The sequence below is a fragment of the Bos javanicus genome, chromosome 25 (genome assembly GCF_032452875.1).
Source record: "Bos javanicus breed banteng chromosome 25, ARS-OSU_banteng_1.0, whole genome shotgun sequence".
NCBI classification, from domain to species: domain Eukaryota; kingdom Metazoa; phylum Chordata; class Mammalia; order Artiodactyla; family Bovidae; genus Bos; species Bos javanicus.
In genome coordinates, this window is record NC_083892.1 from 2,678,533 (window position 1) to 2,692,006 (window position 13,474).

At 41.4% G+C, this 13,474-nt stretch overlaps 1 protein-coding gene and 1 non-coding gene across 2 annotated transcripts; one reads left to right on the forward strand and one right to left on the reverse strand.

Moving 5' to 3' along the window:
• Positions 1 to 1,892: 1,892 nt before the first annotated feature.
• ZNF200 (zinc finger protein 200) lies at positions 1,893 to 13,469 on the reverse strand. The gene is made up of 5 exons (XM_061400990.1): positions 13,001 to 13,469; positions 11,956 to 12,282; positions 11,115 to 11,206; positions 10,686 to 10,809; positions 1,893 to 4,192 (listed from the first exon to the last, which is right to left on the reverse strand). Exons 2-5 carry the CDS (start codon positions 12,200 to 12,202, stop codon positions 3,474 to 3,476), a joined length of 1,182 nt encoding a protein of 393 aa, XP_061256974.1. The 5' UTR covers positions 12,203 to 12,282; positions 13,001 to 13,469; the 3' UTR covers positions 1,893 to 3,473.
• LOC133238963 (U6 spliceosomal RNA) lies at positions 5,133 to 5,235 on the forward strand. The gene has a single exon (XR_009733702.1). It is a non-coding gene; the product is annotated as a U6 spliceosomal RNA (small nuclear RNA).
• Positions 13,470 to 13,474: the final 5 nt, after the last annotated feature.

Sequence of the window (13,474 nt, forward strand, 5' to 3'; positions counted from 1 at the left end):
TTCTATATGGTTTTATTCCCTCCCCATTTTAAGCATTATTATGTATTATTGGTTTACATATTGTATCAATGTTACAAACAATACATTCTTATAATTATTACCTTACTGTCTGCCATCATTTCCTTAGTCCTATAAAGCTTTATAGGACTTTGCTTCTTTGCTGTTATTGGGAACTATATTGCTTCACAGATGTTACATTTCTATGTGCTATAGGCCCAACAATACATTCAGTTCAGTTCAGTTGCTCAGTCGTGTCCAAATATTTGCAACCCCATGAATTGCGGCACGCCAGGCCTCCCTGTCCATCACCAACTCCCAGAGTTTACTCAAACTCACGTCCATCGAGTCGGTGATGCCATCCAGCCATCTCATCCTCTGTCGTCCCCTTTTCCTCCTGCCCCCAATCTGTCCCAGCATCAGGGTCTTTTCCAATGAGTCAACTCTTCACATGAGGTGGCCAAAGTATTGGAGTTTCAGCCTCAGCATCAGTCCTTCCAATGAACACCCAGGACTGATCTCCTTTAGGATGGACTGGTTGGATCTCCTTGCAGTCCAAGGGACTCTCAAGAGTCTTCTCCAACACCACAGTTCAAAAGCATCAATTCTTCGGCACTCAGCTTTCTTCACAGTCCAACTCTCACATCCATACATGACCACGGGAAAAACCATAGCCCTGACTAGATGGACCTTTGTTGGCAAAGTAATGTCTCTGCTTTTGAATATGCTATCTAGATTGGTCATAACTTTCCTTCCAAGGAGTAAGCATCTTTTAATTTCATGGCTGCAATCACCATCTGCAGTGATTTTGGAGCCCAGAAGTCTGACACTATTTCCACGGTTTCCCCTTCTATTTGCCATGAAGTGATGGGACCAGATGCCATGATCTTAGTTTTCTGTATGTTGAGCTTTAAGCCAACTTTTTCACTCTCCTCTTTCATCAAGAGGCTTTTGAGTTCCTCTTCACTTTCTGCCATAAGGGTGGTGTCATCTGCATATCTGAGGTTATTGATATTTCTCCCAGCAATCCTGATTCCAGCTTGTGCTTCTTCCAGCCCAGCGTTTCTCATGATGTACTCTGCATATAAGTTAAATAAGAAGGGTGACAATATACAGCCTTGACATACTCCTTTTCCTATTTGGAGCCAGTCTGTTGTTGCATGTCCAGTTCTAACTGTTGCTTCCTGACCTGCATACAGGTTTCTCAAGAGGCAGGTCAGGTGGTCTGGTATTCCCATCTCTTTCAGAATTTGCCACAGTTTATTGTGATCCACACAGTCAAAGGCTTTGGCATAGTCAATAAATTACCTACATATTATCTTATCCAATTGCTTTTAAAATTGTTAACAGCTTCTCGGGGTGCTCTCCCTGGGAACTTGACTTTGCACGCTCTACATGTGGGGCACGCAAGGCATTTGCTGGGTGTGGGGAAGGGGTAGGGTTCTTGAGAGTCACCTACCCAAACATCTTGGGGACTCTGTGGCCCAACCTTGGGCAGGGGACAGGACCCTCTCACCTCTGGGACCTCACCCTCGCCCTTTTCTGTCCAACAGTCATTTAGCCTTTGAATTTTTCTGGGTGTGCAGGTGGGTCCCTCTGCATAACTGGGTAAACCCTGGCCAGACTTGCAAATGAGTAAGAGAATAATGCTGACAGCCTGTTTTGTCCCTTATTTTAAAGGGTACAGTAGGCTTGAAATACACAACATGGATAAAGGCCTGTTTTAACGTGGCTTTTAAGTGTTGGGGTTCCTTTTTCTATCTTGGACTACGACTCAAGACAACTGTATCATAAAACATCCTTCTCTTAGTATGCTTTGTACCACAACAAAGTTTAGAACCACGTATTTTAAATGTAACAACAACAAAAAAGAGCAACAGGCAGAAAGGAAGAAACAAAACTATTATTTATAGATGGTATAATTTTTAATCACAAATTTTAACAGAACCGAGAAATTACTGAAAATTACATTCAGAGAAGTAGCTAGTTTTGCAAATATATAATTAAGAATAACTTTCCTATGCAAGAGCAATAACCAACTAGAAAAATACAATTGGGGGAAAAAAAACAACTATTTACAAAAACAAAATTTTGTGAAGAACTTACCTGAAGAAAATTAGAAAAAAACATACTCAGAATACTCTAATCAATGGAAGGTAGGTTTCTGGATGGGAACAAAACGTGTAAAGGTAATTTTCCACCACTAGTGTACAGGATTTGGCCTATTCCAATCCAGATACCAAATTACAACCTAAGGAAATCTAAGAGAAGCAAGACTGATGGAGAATCTGAAAACGACACATCATAGGATGGGTCCTGTGAAGGCACCGCTGGCCTTGCCTCCGGCAGACAAGTCAGGAAAGTGTGGGTACCAGGAAGCCACAGAGAACAAATGTCCACTACAATGAGGACACTGGAACCCTATCTCCTGAGGGGTAATGTGAGCGAGCCACTGGAGAGATAATGTCTAAAAGTAAAACACTATGCTTGTGAGGTAGTGACCACCCATTGCCAAAGGTCTGATGTGAACTAAACAAATGTCAAGGTTCTTGACCAGCCACGGATCCAAGCCTATGTCTTCTTCCCCCTCTGTACGTTCCTGGGGTTTCCTTCCTGGCAGGTTTTCCTGACTCAACAGAGGGACAAAATTCAGAAGTTTTTCCAGGAGCAGGGCTGGGTGGCCAGGCCTGAGTGACCCAAACTTCTTCCGGCAAGGCAAAGGCATGAGAGAGCTGTTTGAGCAATTAACAGCTGCACAAAATACAATAAGAACAGCAGACACTTTTAAATTACACTGTGAAGAGGATTTCTGTAAACATCACTTTTCACCACAAACTGCAAGTTATTGAAATTGATCATTAGTTTTTAGATCACATACAAATGATGGAGTAAGTCTTTGACATTCAGTTGCTGTGTTTTCCTATATTCCAAAGTAAACAATCCCTTTCATCTCTCAAGCTTTCAGGGTATCTTTAGATGGTGCTATGAATGGCTGATAAAAGCTGTTGACTTATTACCAAGTCAGCAGTTTGGTTCTTTTAGGGGAACAGTTTCAGATAAGGATCTTTACATTATTTCTCAGGTGTGAATTCCTATGTGTGTGTGTGGGAGGAATGGAATATTCTGATACTTTCAGTACACTTATCAGTCATCACCTTAAAGTAAACAGCCCCCAGACTTGTATTTCAAAGCCTTTTTGGGGAAAGGGATCTGTGAGCTGTACATTGTTGCGTAAGTTCACAAAAGAAAGCTCTCTGTCCAAAAAGCCTGGTTGCTAACTGAGGTATAGCCCTTGAGGATGTTTTGTTTTCCCTGTGAATTTTCTAAAAACTTGAGGTTTCAGCAAACTTGAATATTTATCCGATTTTGGCTATAATGAGGTTTTCTTATCTGTAACTTTTCAGACAGCCTGGCAATTCAGAATTATTTATGGAATATTTCAGTTTGAGGTGGTATCATCAGACCTTTCCCTCATGTCACTTCTGTTTTCGGGTCTTACATGCTGAGTGGGTTTTTTCATGCCGGGTACAGTTCGACAGCCGACCAAATCTTCTCCCACACTTTTTACAACCATATGGCCTCTTGGCCTTATGACTCTGCAAGTGAATCACAAACTCTTTGTTTTCTGGGAAGGTTTTCCCACATTCTGGACACTTAAGTATCTTTTCCCTTATATGGATTCCTTCATGGCGACTTCGATGAGAATTCTGACGGAAGTTTTTCCCACACTGAGAACATGAATAAGGCTTCTCTCCTGTATGGATTCTCTCATGCTTATTAAGGTTTGTTTTATGATTAAAGCTTTTCCCACAGTGACTGCAGTCATAGGGCTTTTCTCCAGTGTGAGTCCTCTGGTGGGAAATAAGGTAAGAACTCTCATTAAATTGTTTCCCACACAGTGGACAAGTATACCATCTTCTTGTTCTACGATTTCGGGTAAGTGCGATAACATTAATATCCACGTATTTTGAGAGTTCCTCTAGAGGAGTATCATTTTCAATGGTAACTAAAAGATTTCTCATTTTCCTTTCCTTTGGAATAGATGTATTTAATCTTTCTTCTTTTTGGCAATCTGGAGACTGCTCAGGGACCATGGAACAATCCATTTCATCACAATCTGAAGACTCTTCTCTATGATGTTCATCCTCTACAGGTTCCGTCTGAAGCTCTTCACCCTCAGGATTACTGCCACTGACTGTTGAAACAGAGAGAAAATATAATAAGTTTTGAGGGATATGATACCATGCAGGAAAACCCAAGTTAGATTTCTCATGAGACCACAACCTTGAAAATAAGAAATCTGACGGGCAAACAGTTGCCATCAACACTTCCTTATCCTTACTGAGGATGGGATACATGACTGATAAATCTTCCCTTACCCATAATGAAAGCACATAGTCCTCTCTCTTTTTTTTTTTAATGAAATGTGTGGAACTAGACTGAAAGATTTCCATGTTTGTTTTCTGAATAGGCACCAATTACTCAACAAGTTCATACTGATCTTATATTATGTGTAAATCACTGAGCTAATAAGGACCAGGGGGTGAAGGACATAAATATTTTTTTTTAAGACATAAATATTAAAAGGTACTACTTGTAATCTTTAGGAGGCTAGTAAGTAAATGGTAAGATGAGTTACTTCCAGGTTTTCACTATATTATAGTATTAGCTAATTTTATAACATCCAATATAGTGAAAAACTGCAAACAATTCAAATGACCACAACTAAAGGAGGCAAAGTATTTTCACACAGTGTATTATTTTTTAGGATATAAAAGGATTACTACAGCGAACTTTCCCGGCAATCCAGTGGTTAAGAATCTGTGCTTACACTGAATTTGATCCCTTGTCAGGGAACTAAAGATCCTGCATGCTGCACAGTGTAGCCAAAGAGAAAAAATGATCTACATTAAAAAAAAGACTACTACAATTGATAAAATGAAAACTATGGTAGAAGTCAATGGTTGTCATTTTTCAAGGGAGAATGGAAACTAGTGACTGAACAGGATCACAAGAGGGATATCTGGGGTATTAGTTGATTTTAGACAAATGTGTTCATTTTGTGGAAATCTGAGCTGTATACTTAGGACATGTATTTCCAAAAAAAGCCTATGTAAAATGACAGATTACAGCACTTGCTCTGGCAGCACATATACTAAAATGGGAAAGATACAGAGAAGACTAGCATGGCCCCTGTGCAAGGATGACATGCAAATTTGTGAAGAGTTCCATTAAAAAAAAAAAAAACAAACACCAGATTACAAAGACTAGGTAACAAAGCAAAAAAAAAAAAAAGTATATTATGAACAGGTGGAATGACAAGGGACTTTGCCTGACTCTGGGCAACTTAGTGAAATTAAAGGATGACATCAACCACTTTAGATAATGTGACTGATCCTAAAGCCAGAATGTGAATCTCTGCTGGATTTAGCACTTTCACACCAATAGATTTCTTTTTTAAAAAATTATTTCATTTAATGATCCCCTTAGGATAATGAAAATGTTGGGCCAAAGCACAGGACAATTTTTTTTTTTACTGCAGCTCTTAAGATGAACTGACATACTGCTTTCCAAAGGAACTGTACAGATTTCAATATAACCATCAACATGTGGCTAGGTATCAATTTTAACTAATCTTGCTGGTAGTAGATATAATTTTCAAATATTTAATAGGTATAAAATGGTTTCTCATTGTAGCTTTATTTTGCACTTTGATTATTGCAAACTAATAATTTATCTATTGGCTGACACATTTATAAATTTAAATAAATTTTATAGCACTTCCCTGGTGACCCAGGGATTGAGAATCTACCTGCCAATGCACGGGACATGGGTTCGATCCCTAGTCCAGGAAGATCTCACATGCCGAGGAGCAACCAAGCCTGTGCACCACAACTACAGAGCCCAAGCACCCTACAGCCCATGCTTTGCAACAAGAGAAGACACTGCATTGGGAAGCCCGAGCACTGCAACAGAGAAAGCTAGCCTGCAGCAACAAAGACCCAATGGAGCCAAAAATAAATAAAAATGCATAAATTGTATATATTATAAATCTTAATCTCTTTATCATTGATATTTTTTAAATTAAATTCTTTTTCTATAATAACCCCACAACTTAAAACCAGAAAATCAGTCTTTTAAAATCCAATAAATTTCTATTGTTTTCTGGCCATTCTTTTATGACTTATTTTTATTTAACTCTGATACTTTTGAAGTTCAGTATCACACTGTTTGTTGTTCGTAACATGTCTAATATTGGTAGAGTTAGTCAGAACATTCACTTCTTTCACCAATTTGACAGAGTACATTTACAGTATAAGTCTGGAGGGCAGGCACTGATATCTTTACCTGATTTTAGTTTTCCCATTTAGACCTGTTTCTCTCCAATATTCAAAAAATCTCTTCTATTTACCATATAAAACATCTCTCTATATTACTCCTATGTTATAGTCATTCTGAAGGAGAGCTCTCATTATTTTGTGTTTAAGAATGCTACTGATAATTATTTATTTATTCCTACTGACCTACTGTAAAACTATTAAATATCATAATGTTTTAATTGATCCTTTATTTTTTTTTTTTAATTGATCCTTTAAAATTTTCTAAATATAAATCACATTTTGATTCCCCCTCTTTTCCAATATTTATTCTCCCTAATCCCTTTTTCTTATAAACATTAGGTTAAATTAAAGAACTAAATATCTGTTTTGAGAACAATTAACTGAAACTCAACTGCATTTTACATTCCTTTATTGTACTAACTTTAAAAATAGAGAAGAATTTTAGTAGCTGATATATTTATATGGCTCTAAATCAAAATACGAAAATTACACTGAAAAGCCTTACTTTAATCCCTGTCTCATTCCAATCCCAAAGAAAGAAAGGCAATGCCAAAGAATGTTCAACCCCATAGTTGCATTCATCTCACATGCTACCCAAGTAATGCTCAAAATTCTCTAAGCTAGGCTTCAACAGTATGTGAACTGAGAATTTCCAGATGTTCAAGCTGGATTTAGAAAAAACAGAGGAACCAGAGATCAAATTGCCAAGATCTGGTGGATCGTAGAAAAACATCTACTTCTGTTTCATTGACTACGCTGAAACTTTTGACTGTGTGGCTCACAACAAACTGTGGAAAATTCCTAAAAGAGATGGGAATACCAGACCACCTTACCTGCCTCCTGAGAAATCTGTATGCATGTCAAGAAGCAACAGTTAGAACCAGACATGGAACAACAGACTGGTTCCAAATTGGGAAAGGAATATGTCGAGGCTGTATATTGTCACCCTGCTTATTTAACTTATATACAGAGTACATCATGCGAAATGCTGGTCTGGATGAAGCACAAATTGAAATCAAGATTGCCAGGAGAAATATCAATAACCTCAGATATGCAGATGACACCACCCTTATGGCAGAAAACTAAGAAGAACTAAAGAGCCTCTTGATGAAAGTGAAAGAGGAGAGTGAAAAAGTTGGCTTAAAACTCAACATTCAAAAAATGTAAGATCATGGCATCCGGTCCCATCACTTCATGGCAAATAGATGGGGAAACAATGGAAACAATGACAGACTTCATTTACTTGGGCTCCAAAATCACTGCAGATGGTGACTGTGGCCATGAAATTAAAAGACCCTTGCTCCTTGGAAGAAAAGCTATGACCAACCTAGACAGCATATTAAAAAGCAGAGACGTTACTTTGTCGACAAAGGTCCATCTAGTCAAAGCTATAGTTTTTCCAGTAGTCATGTATGTACCTAGAATTTACTACACTTTATGTTTAAATATTTATTGTCATAAAAAGTTTAAAAATTTTTATGTATTTACCTTACTGATCTTTTAAGACTTCTAGATTTTTGAGTCTTTATCAGAAAAGTCATCCTATCCCATGGTTATAAAGGAATTCACCCACATGCTCTAATTGTTTTTTAAAAAACATTTAAAATCTTTGACCCACCTGGAGTTCTTGGTGTGCAAAGTAAGATATGACTCACCAAGAGGCTAAGTTTTCATTGGACCTTTTATCAAAAAGTCCCTCTTTACCTTGCTGACTGGGGATTCCAACTTTATCACAAACTAATCCCCATGTGTATTTGAAGCTATTTCTGCACTTCTTCGGAGAAGGCAATGGCACCCCACTCCAGTACTCTTGCCTGGAAAATCCCATGGATGGAGGAGCCTGGTGGGCTGCAGTCCATGGGGTCACGAAGAGTTGGACACGACTGAGTGACTTCACTTTCACTTTTCACTTTCATGCATTAGAGAAGGAAATGGCAACCCACTCCACTGTTCTTGCCTGGAGAATCCCAGGGATGGGGGACCCTGGTGGGCTGCCGTCTCTGGGGTCACACAGAGTCGGACACGACTGAAGTGGCTTAGCAGCAGCAGCAGCAGCAGCTGCACTTCTTATTCCATCCCATTGGTCTAGCTACTCACATGCCAAAACTATATATTGTTTTCATGAAAGGTTTTAGAGGCTGCTTAAACACTTGGTAGGCTATAACTCTCCTGCCTCACTGCTCTTCTTTCCAATTTTCCTGGTTATTTGCAGTTATTTTTCCACTTGAATTTGAAATCACACTGTCCAATTCCAGGGGGGGAAATCCTATTGGTTTTAGTAAAGGTACTCATTGAATTCATAAATTAATTTCGGGAGAACTGACCTTTTCAGTATTAAATCTTTCTAACCAAGAACATGATATTTCTTTCCATTCATTCAAATTTACTTTTGTGTCCTTTCGAAGTGTTTTATTTTCCTCATCATTTTTGTACATTTCTTAAGTTTATTTCTAGATGCTTAATCTTTTTTTGTTCCTAATGCATATCTTCTAAATCACTAGTCTCCAACCTTTCTGGAACCAGGGACTGGCTTCATGGGAAGATAATTTTTCCATGGACAATTTGGGTAGGAGGGTGGGTTTCAGGATGATTTAACCACATTATACTTATTGTGCACTTTACATCAGCCCCATCTCAGATCATCAGGCATTAGATCCTGGAGGTTGGGGACCCCTGTTCTAAATGACTGTATTTCCATAAATGATTTCTGTATAAAAATTTTACATCTCATTGCCTTACTGAATCAGAGAAGGCAATGGCACCCCACTCCAGTACTCCTGCCTGGAAAATCCCATGGACGGAGGAGCCTGGTAGACTGAGGTCCATGGGGTTGCTAGGAGTCGGACACGACTGTGTAACTTTCAAGTAGACAACCTGAGCGACTTCACTTTCACTTTTCACTTTCATGCATTGGAGAAGGAAATGGCAAGCCACTCCAGTGTTCTTGCCTGGAGAATCCCAGGGACGGGGGAGCTTGGTGGGCTGCTGTCTCTGGGGTCACAGAGTCAGACACGATTGAAGCGACTTAGCAGCAGCAGCAGCAGCCTTACTGAATACACCTATTATGTGTAATAAGTTTTCAGACATTCTCTAGAATTTTCCAGCTACACATTTATATCTTATGTAAATAGATGTAGTTTTATCTTTCTCTTAAATTCTTGTATGTTTAGTTTCTTTCTCATTTAACTGTACTAGCTAACACCTGAAAAGAAAGTGAAAGTGTCAGTTGCTCAGTCATGTCCAACTCTTTGCAACCCCATAGACTATAGCCTGCTAGGTTCCTCTGTCCGTGGGATTCTCCAGGCAAGAATACTAGAGTGGGTAGCCATTCCCTTCTCCAGAGGGTCTTCCCAACCCAGGGATTGAACCCAGGACTCTTGAATTGCAGGCAGACTCTTTACCATCTGAGACACCAGGGAGGCCACCCAAAACACAATGTTAAATAGTAGTAGTGATAGTGGGCTTTGCTGTTGTATCCTAATTCTAGTGGGAATGCCTCTCAGTGTTTCCCATTAAAGATGATAATGGTGGGACTTCCCCGGTGGTTTAGTGGTTAAGACTTTGTCCTCCCAATACAGGGGGCCCAGACTCAATCCTTGTCAGGGAACTAGATACCGCATGCGGCAACTAAGAGTTCACATGTTGCAAGTAAGACTTGATGCAGCCAAATAAATTATTAAAAAAAAAAACAACCCTGCTCTACTACTTACTGCTGTGTGACCTTCAGCAAATTTAACTTTTCTCTACTTCAGTTCCATCACCTATAACATAACAATGATTCCTATACCCCACAGTGCTATCATGAGAATTACATGAGATAATAAATGCACGTAAAGTACTTAGAATTGTGTCTAGCACATACTGGCATACATGTGCTTAACAAATGCTAGATAATACTTCCATCAAAAATGGGATATATTTTCTCTTACACTAGTAGGCTTCACAGCTATTGAACACCAATGACAAAATAAGACTTAAAAAAGAATTATCAAGTGTCCAATGAAAACAGTGATGTAAAATGTATCTGTTGAGAATACCACTGGATGCAGAAAGTGGATTCAGAAACAGTATGCGTGCGTTTTCTGTTTAAATGTTTGATGTTAGCACATCAGCCGCAGGTCTTGATTACCAAGAGAGATGCCCTCCACCCTTGCTGCCCCAAAGATACAGGAAAAATGGCCACTCACAGCTGGAGAAGGCTCTGCCACATATAATAAAACAAAAATATGCATGTGAACATGTACTTAGCTGGTGTGACCAGTGTCTCAAAAAAAAATTTGAGATGAAACAGAATCATGCTTTTCCCATAGCCTTCAATCTAAACTTACAAGGGACTTGATTTCTTACCCAGTAACATCATCTCCCCAATGCTGTCTTCTTCCATCTCTGAGGTGGGCTGCTGAGCAGGATCCAGGCTTACACATTCTTCTTGGGAGTGAAATACATTCAAATCCTCAAAGACCACCAGTTTCTGAAAGAACAACAGGCCCCTTTCCTCTTAGTAACAGAGGTTCCTTGACAGCCTCGCTGTTAAGAAAGACTGAGACACAAAGATTGGGGAAGGGATGGTGAAAGGGATCTACAAGTCTCACGCAGACGGGAAAGCCAGGCTCAGAGAGAAGCCAGAGGAAAAACAGAACACAACTGTCTAAGAAGGCAGTGAAGAATGAGCCCAGTCTCCCTGCTGACTCCCTAGAGTGTGTTTTTATATGTGGGAGGGCTGCAAGAGCAGAGAGGGCGATGCACCCAAACAGTGAACAGGAAAGCTGAACCCACCTCAGATTCAGATTTCAGACACAGAGATACTGTCTCCTGTTTCTGCTGGATTTCTTCTCTAGGTAGAAGCTTCACTAAGGGGCGAGGTTGCCCTGGGGAAAGAGGAAGCTGCAGTTAAAGGAAAGTCAGTGACTCTAATACAAAGATTCTACCCACATTTTGAAGCCAGATCATTCCTTCGGTAGGTAACTCATAGTTTTTTCTGCTCCTACGAGCCCAGTCAGAGGTCAAGCCTCAAACCACAGGGTCTTGAACCTACATGGCGTCTTTTCATTAAAAAAAAAAGGTGATTCCCCTAAGCACCTTTTAAAGTTTCCATTACCACTAAGGGGAAGGTTGGGGTAAAGTCTGAAGATGTCCATAGCAAGCACAAAAGTTTACAAGATTCCACATAAGCTGAAGTCAATTCAATAATTCATCAACGTTTCTTTATCGTAAAAATATACTCCCCAGGCTTCCCTGGCAGTTCAGTGTATAAGATTCCACCTTTCTAACGCAGGGGGCGCAGATTTGATCCCTCGTTGGGGAACTAAGATCCCACATGCTGCATGTTATGGAAAAAAAAAAAAAAGATTCCCCCTCCCCAATGTGTGAGTAAAAGTGACACTACAAAAAAAGTTAGTCTATTCTATGGCTTTACACACACTTAGCAAATCACTCAAACCCAGCTTGAGGGAAAAAAAAACAAACAAACTCCCTCTTCCTGGCATGTTGACTTATTAGAATCAACTCCTTGTTTCAACACCCACCTTCCTAACTTGAATTCCCTATTACTATGGAAGCCTAGCTCAATCTCCAGTACCACCCTCTTTCTTCTAGTGAAACAGTATATGCTTCTTACCTCTATTCTGAAGGTTTGAGCTCACATCCTTGACAATAACCAAGGTCTCCTTGATTTTCTGACTGGGTTGGACTAAGCTTGGCTTGGGCAAGAAGGTGAGGAAGTGCTCCAGAACCAGTTGGTGGATGGTCTTGGGTCCACTAGTAGCATCTCGAAGTAGGTCTTGGCCCAGCTTGGAGTTGGGAGGGACTCTCAGTATAAAGGACCGCTTTGGCTTGGGGGGCATAGGGACCACTTTTGCAGCCATCGTGCTTTGAAATCACACACCACACTTGTTTCTGCAGAGCTTCAAGAGCCACCTCTTACTGGAGAAAACCTGTCAGTCAGCTGTAGATGAGAGAAACCATGGGTCAGGCTGAGCATACCTCTACTCCAATATGTTTCTTGGGCAGTGAGGCCATGTGAAATCTAAATCAGTAAGGAAAGATAAGCTGGGGTAGGGAACTCACAACTGAAAGACCCCTGAACCTGATACTCTCAGCAAGACCTGAAAGGAATATCCTGCGAATGGAAGCTGATGTCCAAACCTCAACGGAGCAAAGACAACCGGCAGAAGACCAAGGGTCTTCCTCACGATAATGTGAAGGGCAAACTCCATTAGGAAAAATGGTTTCACTCACGCTGGAAAAAAAAAAGGGGGGGGGGAGGGACAAAAGACAGGAAATCCGAGGTTCAATAACAGGGCATCTGGTTAGAGGTCAGCTTGGCCACTGAACCTGGCCTCATCGTAGCCCTTGTACCGCATGTCCCTAGGATGTCCTTCAGGGGGCAGTTGGCCCAAGGAGCAACCGCAAGGCTGCATGAGAGGGTCTACATGTGGCCAGCCGACTGTTTTCCGCCCTCAAAGTCTTGTAAGAGGAACAGGGGGCATCCCAGTAGGGCCCACCGGGCCAGGCCCACTCTGCAGCCTCTCCCACTGGCCAAGGAGCATCTTCACCGCAAAGCCCAGCTGGCGGCATTGCCTGGGGTGCGCTCCAGCAATGGCCCCTGTTTCGCTCCCTAGAGGCCGCCTCAGTCTGGTTCCCGCCCTCCCGGAGCCCCTCACCTTTTGGGGTTCTGCTGTGCCTGGGCGCACGCTGGGGACAACCCCGGACCCAGACTCAGGGGGAGACTGGGAAACTAGGCGCGAGAGGCCCAGCCCAACCCTCGCCCTTCGGGGTGTCCTCACTGTCAGCCAGCTATTATTTGTGTGAGCTGCGGTTAGTTGGTGAGGACGACCGGGACGCGGTGTCTTCTGGGAGACCGGGTGCCTAGGCGGCCGTGACGTCACGCCCGGTGCCTTGTTTCCGGTGCGGAAGCCTGGTCTCCTCGCTTGGAGCGGGCAGTCTGCGCTTCAGAAGGCGAGGCTCGAGGCCGACCAGCAGGACTTTCAGGACCGCAGGGAGGCCAGGTTGGCAGCATCTGCTTTCTCTGCGGCTGTACCTGGCAGACGGAAAACTAAAGGCTAGCTCCAGCCCGCCAAACCTGGTTGGCACCACTCCAAGTACGGAAGGGCTAACTACAGGGGCTGCTGGGAAAT